The 17,244-nt window shown below is 38.2% G+C and overlaps 1 protein-coding gene across 1 annotated transcript; it reads right to left on the bottom strand.

Annotated features, from left to right (window-relative positions):
• Nucleotides 1-5,399: 5,399 nt before the first annotated feature.
• tfap2d (transcription factor AP-2 delta (activating enhancer binding protein 2 delta)) lies at nucleotides 5,400-14,340 on the bottom strand (the record flags this gene model as incomplete). Its single annotated transcript, XM_081378618.1, has 8 exons — nucleotides 5,400-5,616; nucleotides 5,699-5,812; nucleotides 6,391-6,532; nucleotides 7,042-7,160; nucleotides 7,992-8,157; nucleotides 11,049-11,109; nucleotides 13,150-13,647; nucleotides 14,302-14,340. 8 exons carry the CDS (start codon nucleotides 14,338-14,340, stop codon nucleotides 5,400-5,402), a joined length of 1,356 nt encoding a protein of 451 aa, XP_081234744.1.
• Nucleotides 14,341-17,244: the final 2,904 nt, after the last annotated feature.

Raw genomic sequence — 17,244 nt, 5'->3', positions numbered from 1 at the left:
TTAAGTTATTTCAACTTAAATTACATTGAACTGACTTCAAATAATGAGTTAAATCCTGTAGCCTATATCTTATTAAAAAAAAAGTTAAACTTATTTTAGTGTCAAAGCAATGTAAAAACATATGAAGTCATAACTTATTGATCATCTCATTTTTTACAGTGTAGTTCTGATATATAGTTTTAGAAGTCATCCCACAGGCTATGAAAAAGGAAATGAGAGGTTGGTAAACTCTCAATTGAAGATATAGAAGGATAACCAACTGTTTATTCAGTGAATAAGAGAAATCATGCTTTTGATTGATCAGTGTTTTGCTACAACTATCAGATTTCTGTCAGTGCTGTAAGCAAACATTACCTCAAAGCCAATCGCATGAAGGGAGCGAGGTCAGATGTCCACAGCTGCCTCTGATATAGGCCTTCAGATGCCTCGGTGAAGGTCCAGTGCGCCCCCTGCTGGTCACTGTCAAACTAAAGCTAGCCTACTTAAAGAGACAACAAAAACAACGCTTCGGGTTGAGGCTTTGACTGCCTGTAAATTGAATAACGAAACGTTTCAGAGGTTCAAAGAGTTTTACTAAACTTCATGTAGATCTGAAACCTCATGATCTGAAATTTCGGACATCCAGAAGAACTCAATCCAGCTCCTGCAGAGTTAAGCCCCTGCCCTGCTCTATTAGACACCTGCCTGCAACTGATCCTTCGCTAAGCCCCGCCCCTGGGAGAGCCCCGCCCCTTGATACTTCATTAAGAGTTAGGAAACTAATCCACATGAATTGAGTGGTTTAGTCCAAATTTTCTGAAGAGACTCGATCGCTTTATATGATGAACAGAATTTAGTCTTTTATTCACATTTAAACATCAATCAGCGAACATAAACAGAAGCTCAACCGAACCTGATTGACACAGGAGATCAAACCTCATTGGTTCTTGAGGAAGCTCAAACATGCTGCGTAACTCCAGAACGAACCTCAGTTCTAGCACATCAACATACCACAACTGATGTGTGAATTGATTAATGTTTATATATGAATAAAAGCCTAAATTCAATCTGTTCATCATATAAAGCGTTTGAGAATCTTCTGAAAATTTCGCTCAATTCATATGGATTAGTTTTACGATGTCTTTATTAACTTTTTGATGCTTCAAAGTGGTAGTTGTGTAGCTGTCAAAGGATGGACAGAAAGTTCTCAGATTTCATCAAAAATATCTTCATTTGTGTTACGAAGATTAACGAAAGTCTTTGGAACAACATGAGGGCGAGTTTCATTTTTGAGTGAACTATCTCTTTAAATGTGTCTATTTGGTTGTAAAACTGTGGGTTGGAATGAACCGTGACAAGCATTTTTTATCTATCATTTTCCATTATTAAATTACGAGATTATTAACGAGATTAATAACTGTAAATCAGAATTGAGGCAAACACTTCTCACAGTCAGCTAAGAGAGACGCACCATTTTAAACTGAATTAAGCGATAATTATTTCTACCGTGGTAGGCTACTGTGAACTCAGTTTTATCAAATATACAATGGCCTGAATCAACACGCAAATGAAATGAAAACAAACATGAGTTGAAGCAAGTTTTTACTGATTTTAAACATGCAAGACTAAACATATGAAATCCAAAACATGCATACCAATGTTCAAAAAAATTAAGAAGAGAGAGAGAGAGAGAGAGAGAGAGAGAGAGAGAGAGAGAGAGAGAGAACACTTGCATCCTCTCGCTTGGCAACACATTTTTACCATACTTTTTGAATAATTTTCGCTAAATTGCGTTCAAAACTGCGCAAGAACACACATCAAAGATTGACATTAGACAATGTCAATACATGAGCAAAAGCTTACCTAAAATGGCGGACAAAAAGTCTTTAAAGGAGTCTTTCAATTTATAAAACAGCAAAAATATTCGTGAGGTAACAAAAAATTATTGTAAATGGAAAACCAATTTATTATAACAATTATTGGTTACCGTTTAAATTATGAGAGAGCAATTTATTTAAATACAGACAGTGATTTAAGTTTATCTCCTTGTAAGTAGGGAACAATTCCTCCTTCCTGCACAAGGGGTCACCGGGTCACTAGAAATACCCTACAGTTTTCTATTTTGGAAGTTTTGTTACTGACAATTAATTTGCATTGTCAACCTTTTTTCTACATCTCCTAATGTTTTCCAGAATGATTTAAAGAAACTAAACGTGTACTGTATGACATTTTCGTCCCTGAGCCTGTGAGTCTAACTGAGCTCACTGATCTTGACCCAATTTGAAGTGCTCTCAGATCTGTTGCATTGGCCACTGAGATGCTGCTTGACGTATGGATGAGTGAAAATAATCTGCCATTAATGTTTCAGGAGCCCCGCTGCCACAGAGAAAGTGCCAGACCCACACACACACTCACTCTGGGCATGTCTAGAGGCCATGACAGATGTCGGAGTTTGAGAGAAACTAGGCTCATTCTGCACAGACTGTGATTAGAATTTGAAACATAATCACACATTCAAATTCTCAGAGAACACAAACACACACACACACACACACACACACACACACACACACACACACACACACACACACACACACACACACACACACACACACACACACACACACACACACACACACACACACACACACACACACACACACACACAAACTCACACCTCTGGCATTGCAAAAACATGTTTTACATAAAGCATAAAGCTAAGAATATTAAACAATGACAAACAAAATAATGGTTTGTAAATAATGGTTAATCTGTGAACATTTTTTTTTTTACTAAATGTGCAAACATATCAAATAGGCTATATATGAGCAATTTTAACATTATATATATATATATATATATATATATATATATATATATATATATATATATATATATATATATATATATATATATAATTTTAAAGTTATAGCATCGCATTGCCATTACACAAACCAGCCACAAGATGGCGCACGAGTAACATGATAAAGATCCATTGAGTTCTTGTTGAAGACCTTCAGAAGAAGGCAAAAAGTCTTCAACAATGATAAACCTAATCCAGATGCTTTATTCGTCTTCTGGACTCTGGACGATGACTTGTAAAAAATATTAAGCTTCACAAACACGTTTCCCATCAGACCTTCAAAGTTCTCTCTGTATGCGAACGTTCACGCTAAATCTGAGGGGAAAAAACAACTCACAAAGTGAAAATTAAGTGTAATAATAATAATAATAATATTTGTAAAAAAAAAAAAAAAAAAAAAAGCGAATAGCCTAGTTTTTGTTATACGGTAAGTAGTCTAATTATAATTATCTAGGCCTATGTTTAAATAAACTGCCAAAGCAATAATTAGCCTAGGTTTATAGGCTATAAACATCTATCGTATGCGTAAAGAATATCTTTAGACCTTCGTTTAATTTGAATAAAGTTGTATGTAATTGTTAGGCTACTATTTATGATTTATTCAACTCAAAACCTGAACAGTTGGTGGAACAGTGACTCAATCCCTTGAGAAATTGTTTCTTTAAAACACTGAATGTTTGTTTAAATAGGTAGGCCTAATATTAAATGCTAATTGATTGGTTTTGAGTTGCCTGGACATTTCATTGGCATTTTATGTTTTGAACATGTAACGTTTGCAGCCTAACGTTAGGCAAGGCTAATTAATTATGCTAGGCTACTCACGGCGTAAACTAGGTCGACTTGAAGCGGAACTTTGTATTAGAAATCGCCCAAACTGATCAAACACACTCGTAAACCATAAATGCGCTAATTACTTGTTTGGGTTTCCCCAAAATTGTGTTATTTTGATATTTAGGCTAAGTTCGTTAACGCTGACGCTGATTATAGAAACGTCCTCAGTACTGAGATCAGACAGCGGCTTCCTTCAAAAAATTGTGAATATGAATGTTCATCGCTTTTATCTTGTGAAAAGCTTATTCGCATCGATCTGTCAGTCGGTTATTGACTTTGTAAAGCCTTCTGGTGCAACAGCATGTTGGTCTTTCTCTGCTGTTAATGATCTGTGCTGTTTGCTTATTTATCCCACATCAGCCTAAATGCTTTATTTACATTTAAAATATATTCTATCATAATGAAAATGTATTTTGTCCAAATAATCAAGTTACCTGTGTGATTATGGTTTTTGGAATGAATAAAATGTAACAATTCTACAAATAAAGCTACTGTAAAAAAAGAATTGTTGGTTTAACTTAGAAAAGTAAGGTAGGCATTAACATTTTGAGTTAATACAACGAAGGAAATTGGTTTAATCAACAGAAACTCAAAATATAATGTTATTATCTGAACCACATTAACTAAGTTAATTTTACAAAAGCAACAAATCATGAAAATAATTTCTGCAGTGTACCAGCTTCTGCTCTCTCGTTTCATTATCGTTATTTTCATTCATTATATTCTCAGTGAATGAGTTTACTGGGTATTTTTGTTCTCTGTGAATGAGGTACAAGTGTAAGTGAGTGAAGAAAAGCAAAAACTTTCCTCCAGCGTTCATTTTAAAATTCTAACAGACTAAAACCCGCTAATAAAGGTCTTCAGGCTCATTGAAGGAAGGTAGATCTCCAGACAAAGGATGAGGAAACGCCTGAGAGGAAGGTCAGTAAAAGCCACTTATTTAACAGAACAAACGTAGTGAGTGAGAATTTTTGGCTTTAGCAGATTAAGTTGAATATGTGATTGATCAGGCTAATCATTAATGCATCAAATCCATAACTGTTGCACTGCAAATACACATAAAATATCATTTGTATTCACACAAGAAGCACATGAACTTCAAGCCCAGTCATGCGAGTTAATATAAGACTTTGAGCAATATGCTTTATTGAACACCAGTAGTTTGCATGTAGGGTTATTTCATATATGTAGTTCAAAGTCTACAAGAAAAGATTGAATTTATATATTTATATATAACATTTTTTACAAATGCAGTCAAGAGTTTGTGTTCTGGAACAACAGTGGGGAATGTCCGCTTCAGATGGTGTACAAAGTTTAACATGCACAATATACAGTAACTAACGCAACAGGGAAAGTTGCCTGTCATAATTTACAGTCTCAAACTGACCTCAAATTAGGTCATGGCAGAAATGGAATGTGAGTCTTTTAATAAAAGATATTGGATCTTTAAACTAATTACATACAGACAAACTTTAAGCAAAATAACTTATTCAATAACTTATAAAATAATGAAAATGGTTAGTGTTTTTTTGCGTAGTGAGAATGAAACGACTGGTTTGTACATACAGGGAAAGCTGAGGTCGTAGGAAGTTATGCCAGTTATATAAATAAAAAGAATACGGAATAAAATCCCTGTAACCCCGCCCCAAGTAGCCACGCCCTGAACAAGGCCCGCCCATCAGGGCTCGGATCAGGAATCGGGAAAGCGGCCACTCTTGCGTCAGAGTCATTCTGTTTTCTCGATTTTACCGTCCTTCGTCTGTGCCTCGCTGGATTTGCGCAGTGTTTTGTCCGAGTTGGAGTTGATCTGGCTGGTGTCTGGCGTTCCTGCGCTCTTATTGGCTGAGTGTTTCTCCAGGTAATTAAGCATTTCGCTGAGGATCGTTTGAAAGGTGCTAAGAGCCGCGCAAATCGCCGGCGTACCGAATCCATGCGTGATTAGACTGAAGAAGACAACAGAAAATGCTTATTAACAACAATACTTGCATTCGCATACATGTTTGCATGCAGGTTTTGACTCTATACCTGAAGTGTGTTAGATGTCTCTGAATGTCCAAGTCCAGAATAGGTGTTGGTCTAGAGGAACCGAGTGGAGATCGATCTTGACTTAACAAATCCTGGAATTCCTTACAGATCTGCCTGGAGACACAAAGCCATTCGAACACGGTTACAAGGACGCATCCGGAAAATGCATTGGAACGCTCACAATAAAACAAAAGCGCCATTCCTCATAAGTAATGCATGAAGGAGATTTAATGAGATCTTAGTTTTCATGTCACACACATGCATGAAAACACATTATTTCCTCCAATCCTCAGCTACAAAACCTTTTCCAAGATCGAATTCTCTACGGTGCAGTTTCGCATCTGTTTTTGAAGATGTTCATACGTACACTCTTAAAAAGAAAGGTTCTTTATTGGCTTTAGGTTCTTTATCTATAGTTCCATGTAGAACCTTTAACATCCATTCCAAGGTTCTTTATAGTGAAAAAGGTTCTTCTGACTATTAAACATGTTCTTCACATTAAGAAAAAATGGTTCTTTTGGGAACTGAAAACGTTTCTTCTATGGCTTTGCTGCGAAATCTCCATTTTGGAACCTTTGAGTGGATGTTGGTGCATATGAAGGTCTCATTATTTCAAGACTTTAAATGTCTATCTAATAAAGTGGTAAGTGTAAACAGATTTGGCTGAAAGCACTGAAGAGTTGCCGTCTTACTTGGTGGCCAGCACCATTTTCTTGCGCGCGTTCTGTTCCTTTGGTTCCGTGTGCTGGCGGGCCAGATGCTCCCCGACCGCTTTAGTGGGAAACTCTGTCTCACAGGTGTAACCAAAGTCCCGAGCCAGATGTAGCGCTTCCCCTACACACACACACATGAATTCAGTTCATTCTCTAAATGTTGCCTGGAAAATTGCATAGATGTTGCATCAATCTGTCTCATATCATTCCAATTCATTTCGAACTTCCCTTGAGTAATAAATATTATGTCTGTGGACTAAAAATATTTCCGACTCCTTCTTTTATGGTAGAAGAGACGTTTCAATCTTAACAGATTTCATCCTCAACAAAAATGAAGAAACTCAACCAGATGCTTTTCTGATGTAAACTCTCAGATAGCAAGGCAAACAACCTAATGAATTACAAAAATGCTTTTAAAAAGAAATGAAATGAAAACAAGTTGCCATTAAATTTCGTGCGGTTTTACTAATCTCAGAGTAAAATTGCTTTCTTTAAACAACTTTAACAAACCAAATCCTTCATAAAATTAGTCACTCTACAATCGTCTAGCATCATATGAAATTAGCATTGAACCAAATAAGCAAGAGCATCTTCAAAAAGCAGCATTTTTAAAAGGAAAAGAGCACAAACCTTCCACTAAAGAGGTCAACAGCGTGACGTTGGCTGCTTTCCTGCGGCCTGCTGGGAGATTGAGTCCCAACCTGTCCAGTTTCTCCCTGAGGCAGCGACCACCGTTCTTTGACTTGGCCCTGACCCACACAGATGGAGAAAGTCCATCAGTAACACACTTACTTACACGCGTGCACTGCATGTGTCACATTTCATATCCACATGCCCTTCTCATCCAAAGCACTTTTACATTATTAAACCGTAACACTCTACAAACCTACATTCTTAAGTGAGCACATGAGAACTGTAGCTGTGTGACAACTAAAGCGAGTCCTTGCATTTTTCAATGAATACAAACAGATCGCAGAGCTCAGTTTGCTCATTCATGTCCATGCATCGCTATAATGAGTTTTGGCTGCAATGTGCAAATATTAATTTAACAATCAATACCCAATTTTTCCTTTATATAGAAGGAATTTTTGAATGTTTTGCAGGTGATTCTTGTGTTTTTGCAGGCGTTAATGAACCTGTGCATTAACAGGATGTTTTGTCCTGTGTGTGTGTGTGTGTCTTCTCGTCACTGGCCTCATTTCTGCTCTCCAGTCTGTGTCCCTCATCAATAATGGAGCTTCAGCTTCACTGTTCTCATTCCCTCTCCATCTCTCTCTCACATACAGCCACATTCTCTTCTCTATCTCTGGTTTAAGTGTCCATGTCCCATCTATTTTTCCTCTTTCTGTCGCTTTCAGATGTGTTGCATTGTTTTGCCATTGAACTATATGTAAAAAAGGAGTCTTCCTTCATATTTCAATGATTGGCAGTCTTCGGACTGAATGTAGCTAACATTGTTGTGCCAACCAACACTGACCCTGTGCTACTCTTGCTGTATGTTCTTAGTTGGTTCAGATTTTGATGCTTTAATATATAGTTTTTCTAGAGAGTTTCAGGTGTGTTAAAAGCAGGTCTCTTACCTTCTTAAAATGCCACCGAGCAGTGAGGCATTGAGACACTCTGGAGGAGACAGGCGGCGTTTGACTTCGGCGATGGTGACCTTGTACTTTGAGGTAGAGCTGAGAAGAGAAAGTCTTCCTGGTACAGAGCAGAACAGGTCTGTGGGATTCACTACACACGTGCCACCTGTACACAACAACAGACAACATGTCAAATCTTTACAATGACCGGCGACGGCGCTGGCCTGTTCTGTTAGGGTGCAAATGAGAAAACCACCAGAAACTGATTAAAGCTTCTGTCAGATCGCTGGGAAAAAAAGATGCATAATCATTCATAATGCTTTTATTTTGCTACAGCCAACTATTCTGAAGCTCTGCAAATGTAAATGGGTGGTCCATGCGCATAAAATATATATGAATGTATAAATGAATGTGTACTGTAGGTGGGTTAAAAAAAGAGAATTGGGCTCAGCTTTTTGCTTAATAGTTGATTTTAAAAGGTCATGTGGTGTATAAATTTACATGAATTCATAAAAACCAGAATTTTAAAAAAGTGAAAATATTCCATATTGTCATAATATGAGCTCATAAAACCTGCATGCATTGCATAATAAATAAAAAATGCTATCAATTTTAAATGCAGTAGCATTGCATTCCAACTTCACTAAGTTTTTTAAGTTAAGTATGAACAATTATGTTTTGTACAGGAGTTGTCCATTTGTGCATTTATCAAATATTGTTTATTTATTAAGCTTTGTATATCAAATCCATACTATAGATAGATCAGTTTATGTTGTAAAGATTTATAAATGACATGCTCAGACTGAGCTGGAATCAATGTGTGGCTACCTTATATAGCCACGTGTGTGTGTTTGTGTTTGAGTGTGGATGTGTGTGTTCCTGAAGGGGTTTTCTGGCTATAGTGGGCCTCTAACCTGCTCCTCATCAGTCACCCTAAAGCGCTCTGACAAACCCAAGATCTCTGCTAGCATGCAAGTTCACTTCACATTAATTCCACCCAAAATGTTTTGATTCAAAGTAGTTTGTATTTTATGTTGCCAAGGGCAATTGAAAAAGAGCTATTGCCGGTAGTCTGGTCGCGCGCGCCGGGCCCAGAGGCGATAGCGGGTATTTAAGCGCGAGGGAGAGTAGCCCGAGGCAGCGCGCGAGCGATCACAAAGCGAATCAAGCGCTTTTTGCGAGTTTGCCACGAAAATTAAAGAAAAAAAAGACATAGGCCAAATGTCATTCTGTTTCTATTTCAACTGTAGCGGTGGTGTGTTTACACTCATCACCCAGCACCCAAAACACACACACACGCGCGCGCGCACAGAAGAGAAAGAGTGAGTGTGTGTGCGCGCGCGCGTGTAAAGGCGGGGTGAAGCTTGATCAAATTCCTGAAAGCTAAGAGGGATAATCATGATTAAAACACAGACGACTTTTCTAAGTAGGATCCTCGTTTCTTGAGTGATTTCTTTTGAAAAAGGTTATCTGAATATTCAACGAAGCCAAAGCTGCAGTCAGTGTGAACAACATTAATATGATCTCCACTGAATTTGGAGCCGCGCGGCATTAACATATCAAAGCGTGCGCCCGAGGCGCGAGAAGCTATCGATACCGGAGCGCGAGGTAAAGCAATGATTATTGGTTGTGATGGTTGGAGCGGCGGAGCTCGCGGCTAAATCCTGCACACCATTAACTGGAAGTGATGGCGAGCCCAACACCTAGACAGAGTTTATTAAAAATTAAGCGCCCAAGACACCGTTCTCTTTATGGCAAACTCCACATGCGTGTCGATCCGCTGCTGCTTTGAAGAGACATGCAGACAAAGATACGACTAATATTAAGAAAATATTACGAAACGTGAACACGATTCGATTCATCCACACAAGACTCGCGATTTTACAAAATACAGCGGTAGACAGAGAATAATACAGACGTTCTTCTGAGATTATCTCGAACGTCTGTCAACGGAGAATGACCTTGAGAAATGTGTGTTTTATCGGGGTTTGAACGTCTGAACAATATAGCCTACAGTCCCTTAATGATGCGTTCTCTGACTAATTAATTATCAATTTTCTCTGAACTACGTCAGCTAGAAAAACAGTGCAAATAAACTATAAAAGTAAACGTGCTTTAAGATTAAAGATAACATTAATTTCCATTAAATGCACGTAAAAAACACCAACGTCTATGACAACAAAACATCAAAATAATAATAAAAATAATCTTACATTACTTGACATTTGCCTTCAAAAACGTTAGAGAATAACGTTACGTTAAAAGATATCAATTTGCGCCTTTTTGCTTGAGGAAATAATAGAGAAATAAAAAAATATATATATATATATATAAAAAATGTAATAATTCAAATACAGTATGCACTGAATGTAGCCAAAATTAATTACCGATACTGAAATGTTTATTATTTCTTTGTTGTAATTATTTATGATGCAAACAATAATTTAAGAGTTAGGCTACTACAATTAATGTATTAGGCCTGTTGATTGACATTTACATTAATGCAATTCCTTTTGAGTTCTTCCAACAAAAAGACAATTAAAAAAATATTTCCCATATTTTTTACTAAAATGATACAAGACCTAGCCTACTTGTTTTTCGTTTTTTTTTTTTTTCAAGGGGGGGGGGGGGGCTCAAATAAATGGATAAAACTAACATTGAATTTTATTATTTTGAAATTAAAATGCTTATGCTAAAATATTAAATCATTGTCTTGTCACTGGAAAGCAATTAATACATTATAGAAATATAATTTAGCATATTTATTTGAGTTTTCTATTATTATAAAATACTAAAATCATTTGAAAGGACTGACCTTATGAAAATTTCACTGACATTTTTACTCAGAATGTGCTAGTAAATTTTAAAAAGAATAAAAGAAGGAAACAATTGGCAACACGTTGATTTAAAAGTGAATTAAAAGTGTTTTAAATTTTAATTTTAATTTAATTTTAATTTAAAATTTTTGACAGACTGAATGTTTTTTACAGTGTAGAAGGGATGAGGAAAAATATGAAATGATCAGTGAATGTGTATGAGTGAGTGTTGTGACCTTACCTCTCCGGATCACTCCTCCTTGGCCATTTAACACCAGTCCGCACTGACCGTCAACAGATCCCTAAACGCAGAAACATAGGCTATATTAACTTGATGATCAATATTGAACAAATCAGTTTTTGTGTTTGACCAGGCATGTTAAACAGACACATTAAACAGACCACGTGGTTAGTTAAACTGCAGAGGTAACGGAACCTGTTACATTGTAATGTCAGACAAAGATTATTATTTACATTTTCTTATCAGTGATGTCATCAGCTAAAGGAACACTGGATTGCATCAAAAGAAAAGAGTTAATCCGTCTCACGAGCCACGACCAGTCTGGAGGCCAAGTCAGACACACACATTCAAAAAAAAAAAAAAAAAAAAAACGCATTCATTCACACACATATTTCACACACACACACACACACACACACACACACACACACACACACACACACACACTCACATCCATACTGACACCATACTGGCGTGCTCTTGTAACCCTTTAACAAACTCCTGCTCTATTTTTCTTTTCCCCGCAGTTAAAGTGATTATAAAATCAATATACAAACCCGTCGGATCAGGCATAAATTACGCGTGTGCGTGTTAAAGGTGCGGCAGCTTCTATTGTTCCGCGTGCCAAATCTGTTTAGCGGCTCAAAGATGCGCCTGTGCGCACGAGACTGCCCGCATCTGTTCCGCGGCCTTCACCGCGCGCACGGTTTCATTCAGCACCAAAGAAAGGTCCAAAACCTTTTCACGGGACGTATGTGTTGCTGTCTGTTCTCCTGTGGGCCTTTTTTGTGTGTGCGCGCGTGCAGAATGTCTGAACACGCGACAGCAATACCAAAACTAATCTTTACAATTTTTGTTTTGAACACGCTTAAACTTCCACGGCTATACCACGCACAAAAAGTGCTAAAAAATAATGTATTGCAAAGTTGCATCGATATTAAAATAGAATTAAAACAGTTTAATATGATGTTCTGAAATTGCATTCAAATGTAAAATAGCATATGTAAAATTAAATACTGTTTAAGAAGTTTTTTTGACCACATTATTTAAATAGGCCCTGAAAATCAAAGAAGATGGGCAAATCAAAAATTAATTATGCAACAGTTATATAGTTTTATTATTAGTCAAAGCAATAAAAATGTATGTATTTACTTCATATATTTTATATTAGTCATTAATACCATTGCGCAATGCTCTAATCTTTTAGAGAGCATTTTACTATTAATTCTAATTTTAATTATGTCGGTATCATTTAAATACTCAATGTACAATTGCAAATTTTATTCTAGGCAATAAAGTAAAATGTCCAAAATATCACCCGCTATCTAGAATATTTTCTCTCAAATACATATATTTTATCTATTCAATTTCACTCTCTCGCTGCATATTTTTATAAGGACTTGATCTTAACATATTTTTGACTCACCAGTTAAACTTGAGCTGTTTCAGATGTCTGTGCATAAATAACCAGTTGATTGACATTAAGTCCTAAATTGGATAAACTACGGTGCTCTACTGCGGAGGATTTGCCTTTTGTTCGCACTTTTTCAAGCCCTTAATCCGCCTTTTAACGGAGGAAAAAGAAACCGCGGCTTTACAGCAGCGAGGCCCGACATACGCGCTGCTGAATTCAGACTTCTCAATATTCACTATATTAAATATGTAAAATCCGCCTGTTAAATCAACTGAAATATGGTGCTTGCAAACGTTACAAAATATAGCTTTAAAAAGTATTGTTTCACGTGTTGGGAATTGATGCATTTTTTTTTTTTCACAGCTTATTTTATTTTAATTTTATTTCGAGATATATACAGTGTTTTGTGTCTTATTAAATTAATTGTGCGAAAGCGAAAAGGCCGAAAAGAAAGGAATCGCTCGGCCTCGATTTTTCTTTTTCGATCTCTCCGGATGTTTAAGATTTTTTGTTGTTGTTGTTGTTTTTTGTTCAGGCCCTCGGGCACTCATTTCTTCTGTTCGGGCAGTGAAAGTGACTATATACAACATCCCTGAAGGCGTCGACTTCTCTTCAGCCCGCGTGTGAGGCGATGGCGACACATTTGAGTGTGTGTATTTTGTGCTTGAAGTACGGTAGAAGTTGTACCTGTAGGTCATCGGCCCCCGGTGGAGGCAGCCCTAGACCCGCCCCGGGCAGCAGTCTTTGCTCGGGGTGCATGCCGTACTGAGAGCCGTGGCTCATGATTGACAGGTCATGCCTGCGGTACGCGTCCAGACAGCCCAGTTCCCGCCGCTGTTCGTCCAGGCACGAGGACTTGAGCGCGCGGGCGTTGTGAAGGTTGATGAAGTCCGCCGGTTCGCCGTGATGCAGCTGCTGGTAATACTGCTGTGAGTGATGGAGAGAGTTTAACGAGTACGCGTCCGGGTTCACGGCCGGGTGGCTGTGCTGGAACTCGTAGTGGAAGGACTGGTGGTGTAAGGGCGTGTACTGGTGGTTCGTGGGAAAATACGGGGAGGCAAATTCGGTTCCGGTAGCTGGGTATGTAAGCGGAGACGATGAAGAGTAAGCGACAGACGAGTTGGCCACAGATTCCAAGCATCCGAGTTGCATCAAACGGTAGCTGTTTGATCCGTCGTGACGTATCTGTGCGGGGAAAAAAGAGAAAAATATGAGGGATGTCATTTACACGCGCTCGCAGCGATCCGCGCGCATTTCTCACGCGGCGGAAACTCAAACCTTCCCCAAACACACAAACACACACAGCAGCTCAAAGTGTCTTTAGAAAAGTACCTGACGGCGATGTCATCTCTCCGTGCCTGGGAGGGAGTGCGTGAAACACACTGCAAACTGCTCCACGAGCTCACAGCGTTTTTTCCCTCCCTCACTTGTCTATCATTTGCCACGGAGTGTGTTATTTGACTATATTATTATTATTACTACATCCGTGCAAACGACATTAAAAGCTTTTTGTCCCAACAATCTACGCCCGTTTCACTGCAGGTAAGCACAAGACACGATAATATGCACTATACCAATAGCTTACTTACTATAATAAAAAACAACGAGCAAATGGTTCCAATAACTGTGGAGATTTTTACATGCACGTTCGAGACCCGAAAAAAGCAAGTAGTAAAATGTAATTTCACCAGAACCGAATAGGCTAGTATTTATCCTCCTATCCTCAGAAGTCTTAACTTCCATTCCGCTTTTCTAAGTTGTCATAATTTTCCTCCATGCGATGCTATACGCTAAATTAAATGAAATTATTGTGAGGTGATAAGAAATTAATTTAAATACCTCCGCATCGTGCACCAGTCCCGGAAATGTGGCTGACATTCTCGCGATCCAATAACTCGATTTCCTCGCGCTGTTGGACAAATGAAAGAAAAAAAAAATCCCCAAAATAGCGCGTGAAAATGAAATGTCGCCTCGCGCAGTCGGTAAAAGCGGCTGAAATGCCTCCCCTCTGCACAAAGCGCTCCCTGGCTCGGATTTTGTACTTGCTGGGTATTTCTCCGGCTGATGTCGTAGGTCCCTTGGTAATATAGAAGTTTTGAAAATTAAGCATCAGCATTGAGGAAAGGGAGGACAATAGAGAGAGCAGCCTCATCCCTGGAGACACGGAATAAATATTGTATCTTCGCCTAATAAGGAACCAAGTGCGCTTTCAACATTTTTGATGATTTTTGTGGACATTTCTTTAAGGTCGTTAGTGCTTTCTGTAGAAGGGCCAGTTTTATTTGTCTCTGTTTTCCTCGCGGCTTTACCTTTTACCTGCTTTTTGGATTTTTCCCCCAACAACACGTAAGTTTAACCCGGTGTATATTGTATCACTGTAATTTTGATTGCACGATTAAACGTTATGTTTCGTTATTTCACTTGTTTATAGTGTGCTTTTAATCGGTTTTATTCATTTCTATTTAAATGAAAGATAGACACGTTGCATGAAAGCAAATTTAATCGGAAGTACAGTTCATAGTAGAACGGAAATTTCCTTTTACTTTTTCTTAATTATTATCACACAAAGCAATTTTTCCATTTTAATGGAAAAATTCGTTTGGAAATAATGTTACGAAAACATTACACAGCAGAATAATATCGAATGTACGAATTATTTAAAGAATGTTTTAATGCTATTGTATAGGAATATCCTATTTATAGACTACCTATTTATCATCGGTTGTACCTTAAATAGACACACACATTTTTTTATAGCCCAATTAATTTAGTGTTTTGATACTTTCATATACGTATTTTAGCAATGGCTTTTGAACACATCGGTGCTCTATGGTCACTTTTGATTCAGTTTAATCCTCTTGCAGCTAATTTGTTTCTGTGGTGTCGTTTACCGAACCGGGACAGTGACGGTCTGACCCACGCTGGAAGTATTTTGTGCACGTTGAGGATGAAGAGTGGAGCGCGCATGGGGGGGGTCATCGCTTAAATCAGCATGTCGGTCAAATTTATGCTTTAAGAACCACACAGGTGCATGACAAGACACCCATATTACCCACAGCCTGTGATAAAGGTCCGACATATTAATAACTGTAGGCTATATGTTTTCCTAGGGAAATAAAACAGGTAGCCTAATGACGTTTAACAGTTCATAGGAAAGACTTTTGCTCATGTGCAAATGTGAGTGTGTGTTTAAGTGAGTCCCACTCGTTCTCAGTGTTTCTGAATGTCTCCTCCCTCCCCAGCAGCAAAATACTCTCAACTCTTTAGGTTTTGGTGTCTGCTAGAGGTTTGGCAGTTTTTAAGCGTTTAAAATGCTGATGCTCCCTTTATTTAACCCAAATTACCGCCATTACCGCGGGCTCGCGCCCTCGTGCATGAGAAGGGCGCACGGAGACGCCTCGAGCGCAAAGGGAGGATCCTCTCACAAACATACACATATACTGACGTATTTCGCTTCATAAATGTTTTACTCGGAAAACAACGTGAGAGAAGGGAAGCCTCTTTTTATTTTCATTTAATGGGCGAGCTAAAACGACTGATGTTATTTTAAGTAGACACATTATTGAGCTAGCAGGCCTACACCATTGTCCCTCTCTCTCTCTGGTAAACAAAACAGAAAGGAAAAATAAATATGGTCCATGAAGACCAGGACGAATTCAGATTAACATGGCACAATGTAGGCTAAATCAGCTAAGCTAATAAAATCATAGTGATTTTTAAATACATAAATAGGCTATAGCTAACAAATGGTATGTTGCATAACTAAAACCAGAATAGTGGAGTAAAAATTGCTGGTCGTTGTGCTGTAAATGCACTGTAATGGTCTCGGAGTGACGGTGGATATGAATCGCCCATGGCAGGAGGCTCTTATGAAATAACACGGTCTGGTTTCAGATATCTAAGGCCTCCAGGCAGACTGTAAATTACACGATGTGAGCGCGAGAGAACCTGTCCTCTCACGTGAGGGATTAGAAGCTTTCGCTTGTGTAGTCTGCGAGAGCTCGCGGGATTGAGAGAAGCACCAGTTGCACGGTAGACGGTCTTAATAGGGCTTAACGCGCACAGCAGCGGATGCACATATGCACGCTGTACCGGTCAGGGCTCGAGTCCATCTGTTCGGTCTGGATGCTCTCGAGATCGTTTCACCACGTAAATCCGCCACCAATCCATGGAAAATTAGAAATAAAAATAACAGATGCAAAATGAAACTTTAGAGGAGGTGTCCAAGTTTGGCCCAGAGTTGACTGTAATTGATTTAACATTGGATTAAAAGCGTCCCAAACTGTGACTGGCAGCTGGCTGCCACCATCATAAAGAACCGCAACAACAATCATAAGCCAAGACTGGTGACTCATAAAAGCCTGAATTAATTTCCAACCATATCAACATGCAAGATCGAAATGTTTTGGCCGACACTCAAACATAAATATAAAGAAAGGTTTTCAAGACGAAAACACTGATATAAATCATGAAGACTGATATCAAGATCTGTTTAAACATGGTGTTTTTATCCAAATGTTTTATCCAACATTTAGCCAATTTCACGATGGCTAATCTATGAGCAGATCAGTTAGCTAAAATGCTAAATTGCTGGATATATGATCGTTCAAAAGCCACATCTGCTTATTAGACTTGCTGATTAAAAAACAGACTTTAACCTATCTACAAAAATAAAAATGCTTATCAGAGCGTTCCTTATTAAATTATAGGCTACACAAAAAAAAAAAAAAAAAAAAAAAAAAAAAAAAAATTGCTGGGTTGTTTCAACCCATGTTTTGGTCA

The sequence above is a fragment of the Scardinius erythrophthalmus genome (assembly GCF_964197995.2).
Source record: "Scardinius erythrophthalmus genome assembly, chromosome: 11".
Classification (NCBI taxonomy): Eukaryota; Metazoa; Chordata; class Actinopteri; order Cypriniformes; family Leuciscidae; genus Scardinius; species Scardinius erythrophthalmus.
This window is presented reverse-complemented; position numbering and strand designations above follow the sequence as displayed.